Source organism: Diplotaxodon limnothrissa, linkage group LG20 (assembly GCF_057381915.1).
Source record: "Diplotaxodon limnothrissa isolate DT_005_m linkage group LG20, D_limnothrissa_male_GT1.1, whole genome shotgun sequence".
In the NCBI taxonomy this organism is placed as follows: Eukaryota; Metazoa; Chordata; class Actinopteri; order Cichliformes; family Cichlidae; genus Diplotaxodon; species Diplotaxodon limnothrissa.
Window position 1 is genome coordinate 24,052,863 of NC_140615.1, and position 19,040 is coordinate 24,071,902.

General features: G+C 39.2%; 1 protein-coding gene across 1 annotated transcript in view; it reads left to right on the forward strand.

Annotated features, from left to right (window-relative positions):
* Positions 1-5,733: 5,733 nt before the first annotated feature.
* The window catches only part of LOC146610960 (acid-sensing ion channel 1-like), a 63,327-nt gene continuing 50,020 nt past the window's right edge, over positions 5,734-19,040 (forward strand). The window contains exons 1-2 of the mRNA XM_085344060.1: positions 5,734-6,095; positions 12,103-12,298. Coding sequence (XP_085200186.1) covers positions 5,734-6,095; positions 12,103-12,298 — 558 coding nt within the window. The remainder of the gene's footprint in view (positions 6,096-12,102; positions 12,299-19,040) is intronic.

Below are 19,040 nucleotides of genomic sequence, written 5' to 3' on the forward strand. Positions count from 1 at the left end.
TTCCACTTCCACAGCTTAAAAGTAATCATACCAGTTACCATATTGGAATCACCCTGTAATATAAATATGTAATAATGAGCTCTTAATATACAGCATAAATAATATGAGATTGTATTGTGAAATATAACGTCTCTCAAATGCCAACTTCAGTTTCTGGTGGCAGCTGAATTTGTTTAAAGAATAGTAAATGGAGGAAAAATATCCTCTGTACAACATCGGCTTCAAACCAGGCAGTGAATCAGTACATGAAATATTCAGATCCTTTATGTAAGTAAAAAGACCACTACAAGAGTGTAAACTATGCTACTCAAAAAAATAAAAAATAAAAATAAGGGAACACTTGACCATCACAGTGTAACACAAGGCCAGATAAACTTCAGGGAAGTATAAAGCACTGTGCATCAATTTCAGCTACATTGCTGCAAATGGAAGTGACAACAGGTGCACTGCAGGGGCAACAAAAGGCAATCCCCCCAAAAGGGAATGCTTTTGAACAGAACATTGGTCTCTTATTATCCCTCCTGACTGATTTTTCTTTAGCCTTGCCTTTTGCTAGTTCCCTTGTCACTTCAGGTTGCATTAGACCTGCAGCTTAGTCAGGTTTCACAGCTCCTCCAGAGTGGCACAATCCATATGTGTTGTTGCAATAAGGTTTGCTGTGTCTCTCAGCACAGTCTCAAGAGTGTGGAGGAGATGCCAGAAGACAGACTGCTACATGAGTGAGTGGAAGAGAGCCATAGAAGGGCTTCAGCCCAGGAGCGGGACCTGTATCTGCTCCACTGCACGAGGAGGAAGAGGAAGATCACTGCCAGAGCAGTAGAATCAGACTCAGTGAGCATGACATGAGAGTCCAATGTCCTTTGATGGGACCTGTGCTCATAAACCAGTGGCATGCAGCTCAGTCAGCAGGTCTGCCACTGGCACTGCACTGTTCTCTTCAGAAATGACAGCAGGTTCACACTGAGCACGTGTGACAGACATGAGAGAGTCTGGAGATGCTGTGGTGAACAATATGCTGCCAACAGCATCATCTTTGTGATATATTGTGACGAGTTCCTTTCATGTTTTTGAGCATTGAGCTTGTTTAGAAGTGAAGGTCCTTCATGACTTTTACTAATGATTTTTTTTAATCATAATTACCTGGCAGCCCATTCAGTTTTTAATTACTGTGAAGAAAATCTGAAATTTTCTGTTAGTTCAGAGAAAATATCCCTCTTTTAATATTTTACAATGGAACCACTGTAAAAACAAACAAACCCAAAAACAAACAAAAAACAAAAAACAACAACAACAACAACTGAAATTTCTAAAGTAAGCATTAACAAACAGGGTCCTTTCTGTTTTTTAATGGTTTATAATGGTTTATCTTTTACTTACTTACTCTGGTGTAGCTTGCCAGGCTATGAGAAGACTGTAAAACTAACCAAAATATAGCTACGAGTGGAAAATGTATTCCTTTCTCTTATTTAAATTATTTTCTAAAGCCATCCAGTGGGCCAAATTGAAGCCTTTAGTGGGCCTTTCCTAGCCCCTGGGCCACATGTTTGACACTCCCTGTAGTAGGAAGCTAAGCTAGTTCATATATAGTTTTATGAGGCACCAGATGAGAGTTTGATTTACAAAGGAGGAGACAAAATTCAAAAGTAACAATCACTAAAGCAAATAAACCTTATAATTAAATATATTTGACTAGAAAAAAATATGGATATAAAGCAGAAAATTGGAAATACTCAAGTACCCATTTAAAGTAAAATACTTACAGTTCTTATTCTTGAGTAGTACAGTACAGTCCATGAATAAAACATTCAGTTTCTTTCCACCATATGACTGTACGTAAGAGAGACATCATGCAGTCATGACTGTAAACATGTGGAAAAGGCTTTGCTTGAATCACATAAAAATGTCTATATATATATATTTAATTCAATACACATTCTGCAACACATATAGCTGTTTATGTAGCATTTGAGATAAGAACTGCTCCAAGGCACAGTGCCGAATGTTACAGGACATTTAATGTCAGAGATGAGGACTTTTTCTTCTCATGCTGAGGTATTTAGGGAGCTCAATGCATCTTTCATGACATGTGATAAATATTTTGTGATATTAACAAAGCTTGATTCAGCCATGTTGCACAGCCGGATCTATTTTTCACGCCAACATCCAGCTGAGGATAAAATGTCATTGTTTATTCATGGGTCCAATCTAAACGTGGCACATATCATTATTTTTCCTTCCTGTGTAGCTCATAATGATCCTGTTTTGGGGAGAGTCTCCTTCCACATCTTTAGACTGTCTAATAAAAGATGCTTTTGAGTTTCATCTTAATTTCACCTCTGTTTTGTTTTTATTTTTTAATGTTGCATCTTTGGAGATCACCAGTATTATTAAATTGCTGGAGTATTTATTTAACGTATTGCACTTTATTGTATTGTTTTGTATGGTCTGTTTAGTTCCAAATACCACTGAAATTGACTTTCTTTATTGCGTTTTTGGCCTCAAAACTCAGCAGGCTCTTTTCTCTCTGAGGCTGCAGTCAAACAAAAGAACTGCTCATGTCTTTTTTAATTCATATGAGGAGTAATATGACTTTAATCCTGGCGTTGGGATTGTCTGTGTAAGGAATGAACCTGTGGAAAATTCAGTTTTCTCCTTTGTGTGCTGAAATTATTTTCTTTGAATTTGACTTTAAATTACAGAGGGTGAGTGAAGTCATCTGCTATGTGAGAGTCTGTCCTCTTTAAAAATGCAATAACGTACATGGCGTTAACTATCACCTTCTAGGTTGATATTATAAAGGTGGAAATCATGAATATCTTTGCAGATTCAAATCACTTTGTTCCTTTAACTTCAAAGATTCACTGATTATGCAGTTCCCTCCCCTTTTTTCTCCCAAACTTTTTCTTCTTTTAGAGTTCAAAGGAACTTCAGTACACATAAGGAATCACTTCCCTTAAGCTGGAAGATGTAGCTCTTACTCCTATAACAAAAAACAGTCAAAGCACCCAAATAGTTTCTGTTTAACAGGAAATAATGTTCTCTGAAAACCTTCTGCCAAATTGGCTGTTCACTATTCTCTCATTCATTTGGATTTTGCCTGACAAATATAGGTCCGGTATTTACTTTCTTTCAGCTCAGCTTGAATACGTAAATGTCTTGCTCTTTTGATCTGACATTTGATTCTAAACAATTACAGTGGGAAGTTTACAACTTTTTCTTTTAACTCCCATTCTGTGGGAAAAGTTAGGTTGTACTGTATTGTGTAGACTCACAGCTTAGAGCATCCATTTTAGCTAGCAGCTGATCAGTTCTTAATACAACGCAAGTGTGCTAGAAACAAAGCTAGAAGAAAACAAAAAACACAGACAGACAGATGGATGCTGCCATAATATCGCAATAGAATTTTTTTCATCCAAATGACTCATTTTGTCAGTTTTACTATTATACACCTTTCAGGTTTTCCAAATGGGCTTATTGTGTAAGAAGCTAATTAGTCCAAATTGTCTTCACCAATCAGGCAAAATGTTACAATCCCTGACAGGTGCTAATAATAACTCTGATTATCTCTCTGCAATGGCACCTGCCATGGAGAGGCATGTATTGAGTAGCAGGTGAACACTCAGTTCTTGAAGTTAATGCTCTGCAAAAAGGTAAAATGAGCAAATGTAAGAATCTGTGAAGTGCTGACAAACAAGGGACAAACTGTGACTGCTGGATGACTCGGCCAGAGAGTTTCCAAAAAAGCATGTTTTGCGTGAATGGGTGGATGACTGGATATGTAAAGCGCTTTGGGGTCCTTAGGGACTAGTAAAGCGCTATATAAATACAGGCCATTTACCATGTTTTGGGGATTTTGAGTGTTCTCGCATGTATGCACCAGTTCGAACCAAAGTCCTTCAAAAAGGACTTTTAACAATGTGTCTGGTGGGAGGCATGCAAGTGGTCCAAGATGAGACAGTGATTGAACCAGTGGCATGGGAGTTTTAATCAGGAGTCATGTCACTCCTGAGTTAGCTTGTTCTAGAAAAAGTGAGAAAATAAGGATTTGTTTTGGTTCTTAGCAAAATAGTCATTCGGGTAATACTAGCAGTACAACATAATACTTTTGTGTTTCAAACACATTCATGGATGGAGCCTGATCAGCGCTCGGTGTATGGCTTATTTAGTGAGTCAAAAATATACAGTTGCAGTACACATTTAAAAGTTTACAGTTTTACAACTGTTTATTTCGGTCCTGCTATCTTGGATTGCTAACTTGGGGTACTTTGGTCTGCTGCAACTTTCTGATTTGCAAGTCCAAGTTGAGGGGGCGTTCTTCTTCTTCTTCTTCTTCTTATTCCCTCATTTAAACAGGTAATCTTATGTGAACAAAAAAACATACAAAAATTGAGTCAGCCACATAAACCAACACATATTACAACGCACTTACTGCATCTCCCTTAGATAAAACAAAGGGGGTTGAAAAAAGTTGCTTTTTTCGGTTGCTCTAGCTGGTTAAGTATTTAGAAACGTGTTAGTTTAACTCAGCAACGTAAAGTAAAATAAAATTCCTAGACACAAAAACAAGTTTTGTCCGTTACTTTGTCTAAGAGCCAGGACAAAATAAAAATGAAAACGCACAGTTAAGTCAGTCACTGACTTAAATATATGCCAAGTAGCTGTTCTTATATGCCCAGTGAATCACCAAAGCCTCATTTAAGCCCCGAGGCAAGTTTGTATATTTTAAGGATGGTGATATGCTTTGATCATTTTAGACCAAAGTTAACAATCTGTATAAATGACTTGCTCAATATTCTATTGAATCCCTGAAATATCGATAGGGTGTAAATCACTGATTCAATTATATTTTTAAATAAATATATCCCAAGATAACAAATCCACTTTAATCTGCACAGTCTCTGAAATCCCACCTCTCGCTCTCTTTTTTTTTTTCTTCCTCCCGGCTGCCAGCTTGTGTAGTGCTGACATATAAAAAACAACTGGAGTAACTAACTCGCAGGTGAACAGCAGAGCTTCAGTCCACTGCTGCTTGCAGACAGACATAAATGAGCGCGCGGGGGGAGGAAACCTCACGACTCACCACAACAACCAACCGTCTGACTCCTAAACAGGTTTTCAGATTCCTGAGTAGGGTATAAAAAAAAAATCTCCGGGTCTGACCTGAAAATCTGCGGACTGACTGTAAGGGGCATGCGTGCAGCGCAGCTACAGAGGAACTCTTTATGAACGGGCTGAAGTGCCAAGAAGGATTTCCATTTCTCCCACAGCTCCGGCTTTCTTCTCGCTGTCGCGCAGGAACGACGCGTGCTTCACTGGACTTATAATCGACCAGCGAATTTCCAGGCTGATGAAGCACTTTGTCAGCCCTTATATTGTTCTTTGCTTTTCTGCAGCCCAGCGAGAAACCTGCAAAACATCATTGTAGCGCAGCGGTGATGGACATTCGCTTTGGCGTCTCGGTTATGCACGCATTGGAGACATTGTGCTTTTTTTCAAAGGCGCTACTTCTGCACACATCTCTCGCTCGCCTGACTTTCTTTAAAGCTTAAAATGTTTTGTCGGTGTGTATGAGCGATGGCGTCCGAACCGCACCAGGTGACGGAGAGGTTATCTGCACGTTTGGACCTGTTCGCGTGGATAATGAGAATTTATGCCACAGGTGAATGAATATTTTCTGTTTTGAAGCCGCTTTCTGACTCTGGCATACAACTCGAGAGGGCTGCACGGTGAACAATGGATCTCAAAGTGGAAACCGAAGAAATGGAGTCAAATCAACCTCCACCCATAGAAGTTTTTGCGCACAGCTCGACCCTGCACGGAATCTCTCACATCTTCACGTACGAGCGGTTCTGCGTCAAACGCTGCCTGTGGCTCGTGTTTTTCTTGGGCTCTCTGACCTTCTTGCTGTACGTGTGCGTGGACCGGATCCACTTCTACCTCGAGTACCCTCACGTCACCAAACTGGATGAGGTCACGACCCCGATCATGACGTTCCCCGCCGTCACTTTCTGCAACCTGAACGCTTTCCGCTTCAGCCGCGTGACGCGCAACGACCTGTACCACGCAGGGGAGCTGCTGGCCCTTCTCAACCAAAGGTAGCTGTTAAAGAAAAGTTAATAGAGAGCGCTCCGAATTTAATTTCCAACTCTGCCTCCGCTACAGGAGAATTACTGCATTTAATATTGCCCTTTTAGCTGGGCATTTAAAACGCCCCATATTTTACACCCCACTGCACCAGTGGTTAGCACCGATGCCTCATAAAAAGAAATTCCTGGGTTTTTTTTTTAATTTTTTTTTTTTTCCGGGTTTTTTTTAATTTTTTTTTTATTAGTAATATAAACATACAAACAAAATGCACCATATATTACAGATTCAGAGAATAAACATTTCTTACATATTAGCAACTTTCATATATAGTGAAAATAAAATATAAAGATGGGGTCACATAAATTAACAGATTATTAACTCACTAAATCAAAATCTTCTACAAAGGAAACAAAAAAAGCAGCCTTTTTCTTTTTAACTAAAGTCAAAGATTTAACCAACAGGTTTAGGTCGTTTTTCCAGTGAGCCAGTGTTGGAAATTCCTGGGTTCGAACTCCGGAAGGGTGGAGTTTGGGTACTTTGACTTCCTCCCACACAAACGAGTACAAATGTGCAAAAACATGCACGCTAGGTTAATTGTGTGAATATGAGCTGTGCTGCCTAGTGGCCTGTCCAGGGTGTAGCTCACTATGACACTATGTCCTATGACAGCTGGGATAGGCACCAACCACCCAACAGGCGTACCTGCTTTTCACCCTATGATAGTTAGTAAAGTAATTCACACTTTCAAAGTTTAGATAAAACATTTAATGTTTTTATCAAACGTTGTTCCAGATTAATTAGCAAATTGTCTTTTAATATTCTGTTTTTTGTCCATTTAGACATATTTTTAGAATAAATCATACATACTTCTAGGTGATATTTTCAATACAGGAATGTAACAGAGTGGTTGTATTTTGCAGCATTGTTACTGAAAACTGGCAGAAGTCTAAGAAAGACGAAAAATAAATTCCCTCCCACCTGATGAGCATGGCATATGCACTAAAATAAGTTTACACTGACTTTTGGCTTCACTTGGGATTCCAAACCTGCTTTCCTGTGGAAAGAACTCTACTTAACCCACTATGCCACTATGTCTTACCACTTTCTACTACTCTATGACCTCTGTGGTCAAATTCTTGCATTACAGGCTAGAGAAGGTGCAGTAGTCTAGTTACTTCTTAGATCACTTAAACTACAATGTGCTGAAAGGTTAATCTGGATTTTCTTTTAAAGTCCAGTGGCCCCACCTTCAAAGCATACCCCAGTTTTAAGCATAGGATTGAGTTCTTCATCCCCCACTGGCAGTTTGCACTCCTTTATCCAGCAAGCCCTAATAGTTCATACCTTGTTGAGTGATTCAGGGCTTGGAGAGAGCATGCTTGGCAGGCTTGAATTAACTAAGGCGTACTAATCAGAAAACTCCAGCCGCCTTGTTGGTGCAGCTGAAGGCTCTGGGTAATGGAGCTGGAAGCAGCGTCGTACTGTACAGCATGCACAGGAGGAAAAGATGTGGAAAGTCTGCTTCCTTTGATTGCAAGTGAAATGGAAGACGCTGTGGGTATTTTTTTTTATTTATTTTTTTTTTGTCGTTCACATACTTACATCCTTCATGTCAGTGAAACCTCACCAAAAATTCTCCTCCTGCACATTAAATCTACTCAGTAGATTTTAAATGTTATATTACGTGGAGGTGTTCAGAATGAATGCTGATTATGATCACGCACAGGGCTGTTGAAGAGGCAGGCAAAAACAAGAGGCTGCGTTAATCCTTGCTTAAGATGCTGTTTGATTGCTTTCCCTGTGGTGTTGTAATATTTTTTTTTCTTCCAAATGTCAACAGAGGTAGCAATAATGCAACAATTAGCAAGATTTTGACATTCACTACAATCAGGGCTTGAGAGCATTTCAGGAGAGTTTGGACCGTTGTTTCACCCGAGTCATCAAAAACACGAAAGTGTCCTCAGATTATGCCAGGCTTGAACATGTTGTCTGTTAAAGAGATCAAGGAGAAGACTCAGCATCTGGTGGGTTTACTTTAACATGGAGATGGAGACAATTTCTATTCTAAATCTTTAACAGAAATTGAAGTTGAAGAGTAAAATTAGCTTTGTTTTCCTGTGAGGCTGGTGTGGCTGATGATCAACACTTGCCATCTGGATTTTTCTACATCAATTCATCTCCTAATCCCTTTGAATTTTTTGTCAAAGTTGGCCACCAAATCAGAAAGGGGTTGAATTTCCTTCTAAGTTTCTTTCCTTGTGTACTTATCTCAACTCTTACACTCTGAAGTAGGTTTAGTGCTCATTATCCTGCCTCCCTTGGCAAGGTAGAGAGGCGATGCAACAACACACTTAGCTGTTATACCCCAGCCAGAAATGAAAGTGCTCGTTGCATGAAATCCATTTAAGATCATTCTCCACCTACTTCCCATGTTTGGAGTCACTGGTCTGGGAAATGTCTTGTGGCATGATATTTAAGCTGTGCACATACTGAAGTGTCACTCTCTGCTGATCCTGTCGGCTTGTACTTCTGGGATTTTATCTCATAAGTGCCTTCTTGGCAGGTTTGTCCACAGTACAAACAGCAGGGAGTCAATGCCTCTCCTCAATTAAGTTCACTTTCAATCAAACAAAAGCGCTCCCTGCCCCATCCTAATAAGGTTAGGCTCTTCTTAATGTCTAAAATCTATGAACTTATTTTTAAACCAGAATGAAGCTAGTTGTTATTGATCTGTTGTTTTGATGATTTCACTTAGTTGGATGCCCTTTTGCCTTCCGCAAAATGAAAAGAAAAGCATTTACTGCACCCTGTTTTTATAAGAAATTTTAATAGCTTGGCATAATTGCACATTACCGACTCCATTCTTAAAGTAAGCAGCCACTGGATCTCATTCTTATTCATATTGCACATAAAACACATGGTGTGTATTAATTGTATTTGCCACAATAAAAGACCATATTCACAGTACATTCATATGAGAAATTTCTAAAAAATCCTTTCATTTGAAGCAGCGTTTGAGGTGGGGTGAGATGGGGGGCTGGAGTAGTCTGCTCTTTGGTGAGTCCATTAAAATGGTGACATTTTTAATAATAGCTCAGTGGGAGATCACAGCAAGGCTGGAGAGCGGCTGCATTTACAGCTATTCTGCTCACTTTTAATACAAGGCAGCGTGGTCAGATTTTTGTGAGCTCCATTAAATGAAAGTAAATTTCCCAGTGCTACCGATAATGCTGCGTATGATGTGGGTTGTCTGGCTCCCCACTACGTTACACATAGGCCTTTATAGTTAAGAGTCTGTCAGGAGAAACAGACGAAACCAACAGAAATGTAACTGAATGCCAAGCTATCAGTGAGGCAGAGCTATGTTAAACATCATACATGATATTACAGATGAGAAACTCATTAATATGGGTATTAAATGCTAAAACACAGACCTAATTAGGCTTTTTGATTTTTTTTTTCTGTTTAATATACTATCTTCTGCTTTTAATGTTCCCAGTGTCTCCTGTTTCCCTGTCTTTGCCTCTCTCTTTCTTGTTTCTATGCTCGTACCTTAGTTTAACATTTATCATTTATTTATTTATCACTTCCTTGCCTGCATCTTCGCTTTCTGCCTGATTGTTTCAGCCTGTGTCTTGCCTTCTGCTGTCTGATTTCCTTCCCCTGTGACTCTGTCCTGGTTTGATTGTTTCCTCATGTGCGTACTTGGTTAAGCAGCTTTTTGTGCATATGTAGTCTTATTTTTACCTTTGTTCATTGTCAGATTGTTTGCTACCTGAACCTGTTTTTATGGGGAAAGAGTTAGCTTTTTATTATTTACTGTACTTTTCCTTGGCATCCTGTGAAGGTCCCCACCATTAGCAACTATACAGATATCAATTGTGGCCACTCTAGGGTTGGTTAGTGGATGCTACTTTATTAATATTCCAAGATGGCTACAATAACTATGCAAACTTTTTGATGTTAAGCTTGTTAGCTAGCTGACATTTGCTAACTTAACTAAAATGTGTATTTGATATAATTGAACGAAGTGCACAGACAAAGATTCAGAAGGTAAACGGACAATCTGATAAAAGGACAAAACTATGCACTCACTGGCCACTTCATTAGATACACCCGTTCAATGTTAATCAGCAGATTACATGGCGTCAACTCGTTGCATTTAGGCATGTAGACATAGTCAAAATGACTTGCTAAAGCGGGCAAGAAACGTGAGTTAAAAGTTCAAAAGTGGCGTTGTTGGTGGTGCCACACAAGCTAGCCTGGGTTTTTGAGAAGCTGTGGGGGGGGGGTTCCAACAGAAGCATCTTCAGGTTTTACAGAGAATGGTCCCCTCCCAAAAAAGTATAAAATATCCATTGAATGGGAATGCTTTGGGAGAAAATGAATTCCTAATGCCAGAGATTAGTGGAGACTAGTCAAAATGTTTCCAGCTGTTAGGAAGGCAACAGTAACTCAAATAACCACTATTCAGAAGAGTATCTCTGCGAGTACATTAAGTCAAACCTTGAAAGATATGGGCTACAGTAGCAGCAGATTACACTGGGTGTTACTAATGTCAGACAGAAACGGGAAATGGAGGCGACAGTTCACCTGTGCTCTGTTGTGGTCTGATGAGTCTCGAGTTCTGCTGGAACATTCAGATGGTAGAGTCAGCATGAAAGCATGGCTCCATCCTGCCTTGTACCAGTGGTTCTTGGTGGTGTGCCCCTTAGTGGCAGTTGATCATTGTTCAAATGCTTCAGCCTACAGTGACTGTGTGATTCCATCTTGTCAACATGGATCAAAATCTCAGAATTTTTCCTGCACCTTGCTGAATCTGTGCCATAATAATTTAAGGCACTTTTTAAGACAAAAAAAGAGTGCACCCTGGTACCAGCAAGGTGTAGCTAATGAATTGGCTGGTGTGTATGTGTGTATGCACACTTAGAGGGCTGATTTCAGAAAGAGACACAATTAAGGTGAGCCAGAGGGCTCAGGAGCAAAAGCATGGAGATACACAGAACGAGACTTCAAAGTAAAACCGGAAATAACAAATAGCTTACACTGATGGGGAAGCACAGAAGGAAGGAGAAAATTCAGCAAAAGGACAGCAAACCAGCACATATAACAGGGACCATGACTGTATTTGAGTATGTTCATGAACTGCTAGCTGGAGAATGCTCTCTGGGATGTGGGTGCACATGTTTCTTTGCTAATGTCCATAATCTAAGTAACAAAACTAAGTTTTGTTGATTGATGAAACAAAAATGAGCTTCTGTCAAAATGATAGAAAGAGCACCATGTGAAGCAAAAAGCCATCACGTTTCCCACCATAATGTCTCATCTTTCAAACATGGTGGTAATTCTGTTATGGCTTCCTCTACCAGCTGAACTGTGACCCAGAAATATATTAATGATTCCATTGTTCTGAAAAATTCCCTTTTTTTTTTTTCACCATACCTCTGCCATGGATTTAAAAGATTTAGTTACTTTTACTTCTGAAGGAGACAGTCAGCTTAAAAATTCACATGAAAGTTTAACCAAATGTTCTGACAGGCAACATAATCCAGTCAACATAAGGTTGGTTCAAATTGAAATACCATGCAGCCTGGAACTGTTGCAGTGAAGGGACTACTGGGTTAATGGCCTTGTACAGCTCCTGTCTCAACTTTATAATGCACTGTAATATAAAATAAAGCTTTACACTTTGGTAGTCCTTGTCATCTGAGAGGTGGAAAATGCCACAGAAAAACCATCTTGTACATTTTTATCGTCTGGTTTCTGCACCTTATGATTCATTGTGCAGTATTATTTTTAGGTTGAGGAGAGTAAAGGTTCACTGGTGTAGACGCTCATAAATTTTCTTGGAAGTGTACAAAGGCACCTTTACAAAGTCTATGATAAGGGAGTGATTGTTAACTGCTGGGATGTGCTGCTCAAGCAAGCGGCTGAGTCCATACCAAACTACGAGACATGAAATTTGCAATTGCTGAAACATTTCTATGAACTCTCCTTCTCTATCTGATTTCAAAGGTATGAGATCAGAGACATGCACCTGGTGGAGGAGAGCGTTCTGGAGAGTCTCAAGGTCAAAGCCGACTTCCACAACTTTAAACCGCGACCCTTCAACATGCGGGAATTCTACGACCGTACCGGCCACGATATCAGTGACATGCTGCTCTCCTGCCACTTCCACGGCACCGAGTGCAGAGCAGAGGACTTCAAAGTGGTAAGTCATTGCTCCAGAAGATTTGATCAGAAGATTATTAAAGGATTACGCTCTAGTCACATTGTTTCTATAATTGCTAGTTTGCAACAACCGAGCTGTAATTATAGCTGGGAATTTTTCTGAAACCTCTCATATATCTGACAGAATAACTGTCTGCAGAGCCGTGAACAAACATTGATGTTTTATGTCAGTCCAGGCTTTTTTGAAGCTGAAATTTAATTGATAGAGTGCTTTATTAAACAGGCTGTGACAAAACAGAGATAAAAATTACTGTGTTAAACTTTAAAAAAAAAACAATTGCAATCCTCAGTGCATTTTGATGGGCATGCCTGCTGACCCAAGTGGTTCCCATACTGAGTCATCAGCAGTTCTGCACACTCATCCATACATGCATATTACAGTATGCAGTGCACTACACTCAGTGTCAACAAATTTCACAACTTTTAATGGTAACTGTGCATGGGATGATCACTCACTTTTGCACTTCTTTATATTTTGTCAGGAAAATGTGAAATGAAACATGTGCAAGCAATTCTAACAAGCTTAGAAGGCTTTCGTTGGTATGAACACCTTTACTTTTCAACACAGCCTGAAGTCTCTTAGGCAAGCTTTCATGTAATTTCTTTAAGTAGTCTTCAGGAATATTCTCTAGGCTTCTTGAAGGACATTTAAAGCCTTTCTTTGGATGTTGGCTGCCTTTTGTTTTGTTTTCTGTCAAGATGATAATGCTGAGGTCTGAGCTCTGAAGAGGCCAGTCCATCACTGATGGTGTGTGTGTTTGTGCTTTATTTCTATCCAGGTATGCCTTTACTGCATTGGTAGTGTGTTTGGTATTAAAGCTGTAAGTGTTACCTGAAGTGCTGGTATAGCTCAGCAGGGGTCCAGATGTGATTTCAACCTGGGCTGTTTCCTCTCTGTTGTTTCCCACACTCTCTTCCTCCTTTCCTGTCTACTCTACTCTGCTACTGAAAAATAATAAAGGGGAAAAAAAAAACACTTAAAATTGGTCGATACATTAAAAAAGAAGGAGAAGCTGTTGCCAATCAGATGTTTTCCAGATTGTATTGCATGGTGGATCAAAATTGGCTGGTACTTTCTTCTGTTCCCAATTCCATCAATTTTGAAAAAAATCCCCAACACTCCTTGCTGAAATGCAACGGCAAACCATAACAGAGCCTCCACCGTGTTTTACAGATAGCTGAAGACACCCACTGTTGTACCTCCCTCCTGAACAACTCCTCCTCCTCTTTGCTATCTTTGGCTTTTTTTTTCTTTTTTTTTTCTTTTTGGACAGTCAACTAAACAAATGGGAACAAATTGTGTTTTCTGCAACAGGCTGCAACACTGGCTCATCCCTTGAGTTATGTGCTTTTTTGGGATTTAATGTTTTATACTGTTTTGACAGAGCCCCTATTTTGTTTCTCCTATATTAAAGTACAGAGGATGCGGTGTCAAGCATTAGCTGTCTTTCTTTTATGGCTCCAGTTGTTATGTTGGCAAATGACCAGACTGATAAAAGTCGCCAACCAGGGACTGAGATCATGACGCGGAGTTGTGTTGGCTGCGCTCGAATCCGAGATGGGAATGAGCAACAGCTGAAGTCAGCACCTCGGATAGTTAATTGCTATGTAGCCAATGAAACTAAATTGAAATTGCAAACCATTAATCATATCTGCACACACAGATACTGAACCAATCAAATGCAACATTGACAGTCAGAACAAACACCTTGTGGTAAATCCAGTGTAAAGCCATCGTTACAGAGATCAACATGAAAATAAAGCTTTTGATAAAATAACCAGCTTTATACTGTAAGATTTAGATCAATTCTAAAATATATATATTTTAAAGCATATATGTGGCAAAATTTGCCACAGTACGTGTTGTTGTATGGGCATGTACGCCATTTCTTTTAATCCCAAGTGCACGCAGATGTTTAAAACCCCCATTTTCACTTCTGTGAGTCTTCCGTGTCTTCTAACAAGTTCTTGTTAAAGTAAATGATCAAGCATTGTTTTGAGCTTTTTAGTTATTTCGCTTGAATCCCTTCAGCTTTTAAAAAAAAAAATGTTCGCGTCTACCTTTTTAAAATAAAAATGGTTTTTAGTGTTTTTAATTTTATCCTTTAAACAATGAAAGGGAGGCATTGTTTGAAAATGTGTTGTATATTTTTACCCCAGGAAGACTAGATGTGCTTTGTGTTTATAGCTAAAGGGGATCCTAATAAATAAAACAAACCAGTAAACAATGTGCACAGATGTCCTTGTGGAGAATGGATGTGAAATAATGCACTGGAGCTGGCAAAATTTGTTTAAGCAGTCCACTGACATTATATATGTCTGCCTGACTGACTGGAAAAGTACGTTTCCCCTGCAGCACAGGAGCAGAGCTGCCCGACTGTAATGTCTCTGCTATAAAACCTTCTGCTGACGCCGGCCCACCCAAACGCTGTAGCCAGAAGTCACTGGCAGCAGACATGGTTTTTAATTTGGAGCTGAACATTGATCATTCGAAACGGCGAGCTCGCTGAGTAGATTGGATTAAGTTCAGTTGTAGTTGTTTTCCTAACAAGATTTCCGTTTACTTTCTGTGAGCATCTCTGTTACTATCTGGCAGATATTATTCACGGGAGCACGAGTCGTCAAAGAGTTTTTACCTCGATCTAACCAGCAGATTTGAGGAAGAACAAGCGTGCATGTGCAGTCCGAAGAGATTAAAGGAGGAATATAATGACATGCATTCATCCACAATGACACCAGAGAGGAGCTCTTAAAGCTGCCGCTTAGTGTAGCAGCTGCACTGGAGTAGCTTTGAAGTGATATTTCTGCTTATGGGCAATTTTGCCATTTTTCCTGCTAAACCAATAAAAGCAAAGCAACTGGGTGCCTTTTTTTGAGTCTCCACATGTAGTTGGAAGCAGCACTACTAGAGTGTCTTTTTTAAAAAAACAGACATGCCTGGTAGCAAGTCGCAGCAGCTCTGATCTATTTTCATCTCCCCGCTTTTCTTTCAACCATCTTCAAATTTAAAAAAACAAAACCTCTTAGATCTCTGCATGGTCAGAGCAGTCACAGCTCTCCTTGCTTGCATTAGAGTAGTTAGTAGATCTTCTAAAGCAAGCTTCTGGGTTGTTTCTCACTCCAGACTTAAAACAAAAAGAGCCTGTACCTTTAAGATTGTGGCTGCTAAACCTCTGATTTCATATTTCATTTTCCACACCCACACTATTTGTATTGTGCATCAAGTCTAGTTTATTGATATAGCCCAAATGACAAATTGCCTTAATTAAAGGACTTTACATGCAGCATATGACAACCGATATTTTAGCTCCTCACTTTGGTGTCTGTTTCTTTTTTTTATTGAGACACTTTGAGTAGTGTCCTTCCTATTTCAATAAATTTTATTGCTTTGGGGGTTTTTTTTGGTTTGGTTGTTGTTGTTTTTTTTTTTTTACCTTTTTATAGTGGTGAGATTTAAAGGGACAGGTGTGTTAAGGAAATAAGAAGTCTCTTTGTCATGCTGTGCAATCAAGCTTGGAATTAAATGTGGCTTAATTATACTGGTATTATAAATAGTTGTTCAAAGAGGTCACACTTAAAGGCACACTCACAATAGTCCTTTCACACTTTTCTACAGTAGGGGTCAAATAAATGATTTTATGAATATGTATTGGTTTGTGGTGCAGTGGTGAGTGCTCCCCACTCATAGGTGAGAGGTTCTGGATTTAGATCTGAGGTGTGTGTAGTGTGTGTTATTCTCCCTACACATGTGTGGGTTTGCTCCAGTTTACAGTCCAAAGACCTGTCTGTTAGGTCAACTAGTGACTGTCAATGGGCCGTGGGCGTGCATGATTGTCTCTCTGCGTTAGCTTGCTGATGGTCTGGTGACCTGACCAGTGTGTAGACCAACTCTTGCTCAAAACAGCCTTTTGCAGCCCTTTGCAAGCCTAGCTTGATAAGCAACAAATGGAAAATGGATGTTTAATACTGTCAAAGGAGCTTGCAAAGAAAAGCGTCTGGACTTCTTTAAGTTGCTTGATGACGTTTCACCTCTCATCCGAGAAGCTTCTTCAGTTCTAGGGTCAAATGGTGGGGAGTCCCAGATTTAAACCTAGTGGGAGTATCCCCCCCAAAGAGGGACAAAGGGACCCCCTGATGATCCTCTAATCGCCTGAGCCAAGGTGTGAAAATGGGTGTGGGTCCCAATCAGCCAGAGTTTCGGGTGAGCTCATTGTGAAACCTGGCCCCACCAGGTGGGGACTCCCCACCACTTGACCTTAGAACTGAAGACGCTTCTTGGATTCCCAGATGATTAAACATGCAACTATTTTGCTGGTGATGAGTAAAGAAAATCAACAGCCTGTTTATGCAAGATAATTCATAATTTTATTGGCGGGTTATATTGGCTAGGTCTGATTATCGGGGGGGCATAACCTCCCTAACCCCCCTGTAAATTACGCCCCTGATCTTTCTACATACCCTCAGTTTATACTCTTTTCTGGCTCCTTTTCCCCTTTTTAAGCAGATGACTGTAACTTTCGTCATACAGCAAGATTCAGAGATGATTTTATTAGCTATATTCCCTCCATATGACATTATACAGAGTGACCAGAAAGGGGGGGGGGGACATTTCATACAGTTGTCTGTAACCTGACGTCATTGATGATAAGGTTTATTTGCTTGCATTATTATGTCAGACTTTGGCAGTATTTAATCTGAATATCTACTGTTGTAATATTGTGTGCAAAGTGCTTATATTAACGATCTAAAATATTTGCTGTCTTGTTTTTATGGCATCTGTCAAAAACTTGTTTCTGTATGCACATTTTTATACTTCTACTATATTTTTATAATTTGAGCCGGCACACAGGACTTCACTGAGAAATCAAAAGTTAATCAAGCACAACATTCAACCACTAAAACATTTTTTTTTTTTTGCTTTTCAATAATGCAAGTAAATAACTAATTTGGCATTTTAATTAAAAATACTAATGTTACTAATGTGCTGAATTATGAATGATTTTGGTAATTACCAGTACTGTTAGGGCATCTATGGCATAAACATTACATTGGGTGCTGGTCTAATAATGTATGAATGGCAAAAAAACAAACAAAAACAAGACAAGAATAAGAAGTTCCCTTTGGCATTAATGTACGTATGCGTGTGAAACCTGTTGACTTTTTATAGGTTTAGGTTGAGGCCACCTGGAAACAAATCTTCATATATAGTTATATATAGTCAATATAAATTATTGAAAAAATAAACTTATTTGAATTCTGAGGGTTTTTTTTTATTTTATTTATTTTATTATTATCAGGTCATTATTAAAAAGTCATTTGATCCTTGCCATGTCTTTAACTTAGGTAAATACAATCTTAAATGTCATATGTCATATCATTAATTGTTTAAGAAAAACATAATGCAAAATCCTGTGAAAAACTTAAGAATAACCTCACTGCTTCCATAGGAATTAAGGGGATAAGTAACGCCTAAGTGCTGCTAATCAAATGCATTGGATTAATCGATCACCTCTATAAAAGAAGACGTTTTGATGGTCTGGTTCATTCAGCTGTATGTTAACATGATGCCAAGGTGGAAGGACATCAGCAGCGCAATTCTGGCTGCCCACTGATCTGGGAGGTCATTTCCAAACAATTTGAAGTCCATCACTTTTGGGTGATTTTTTTTTTTTTTTTTTTTCCCCCCAACAAATGGAAAACATTCAGTCTTCCTGGGAGTGGCTGTCCCAGCAAATTCAACTCAAGGTCAGATCAGGTAATGCTTAGGAAAACTGCAAAACAAAACAAAAATAAACAGCTACTTCTCAGACATTACAGGGCTCAGTTAGCATTTAAAATTTTAAAGTTCATGTCATTATAATTAGAACAATTTTGGTTTGTTTGGAGGGTTTGCCAAGTAAAAGCTTTTTCTTGGATGGCCACAAAGGACATTCTTTACAAAAAAATCAGTAATTAACTTCAGAACAAGGGTTAAACCTCCTAAAGAGAAAAATGAGCAGATTTCTTTTTTAATTTAAATATTCTGCTGTAAGACAAGTTTCCCCACTTTTTCCCCCATTTGGTCAAAAAGCAAACAAAGCATATCAGCACATAACATCTGTTCATATAACTGCTGAGCACGATGAGCACGAGGGGTGATGATTTACCTGAACACACTGCAGTCACTGCGTCAATCCAGAGTTAAAAGTGGGGCCATCTGACCAACAAGTAAAGTTTGGTTAAAATTAGGTCATGCGGCAGGATAACGATCCAAAGCACAGCAGCAAATCTACAAAAGAATGGCTGAAAAAGAAAAGAATCAAGGTGCTACAATGACCCAGTCAAAGTCCAGACTTCAACCTGACTGAGCTGCTGTGGCGGGACATTAACAGAGCTGTGTATAGATGAAAGCTTGCAAACTTCAATGAACTAAAGCAACATTGTAAAGAGTGGGCCAAACCTCCACAACAGTGATGTGCAAGAGTGATAACGTCATACAAAAAACAATTATTGCAAGTTATTGCTGCTAAAGGTCCTGAATCATGACATTTACTTCTGTATTTTGGCACCATTTATCTACAGTAGTCTTCAAAAGTCTTGAACTTCCCCTCATTTCTTTATCTTTTGCAAGAAAAATGGCAAATGGTTTGAACACTCTTAAATTATGTAACCATACCAGGAAATGCTGCATAAAAGGCCACAACATAAACACAGCACAGTATATGTCATGTGTTGTTGTTGTT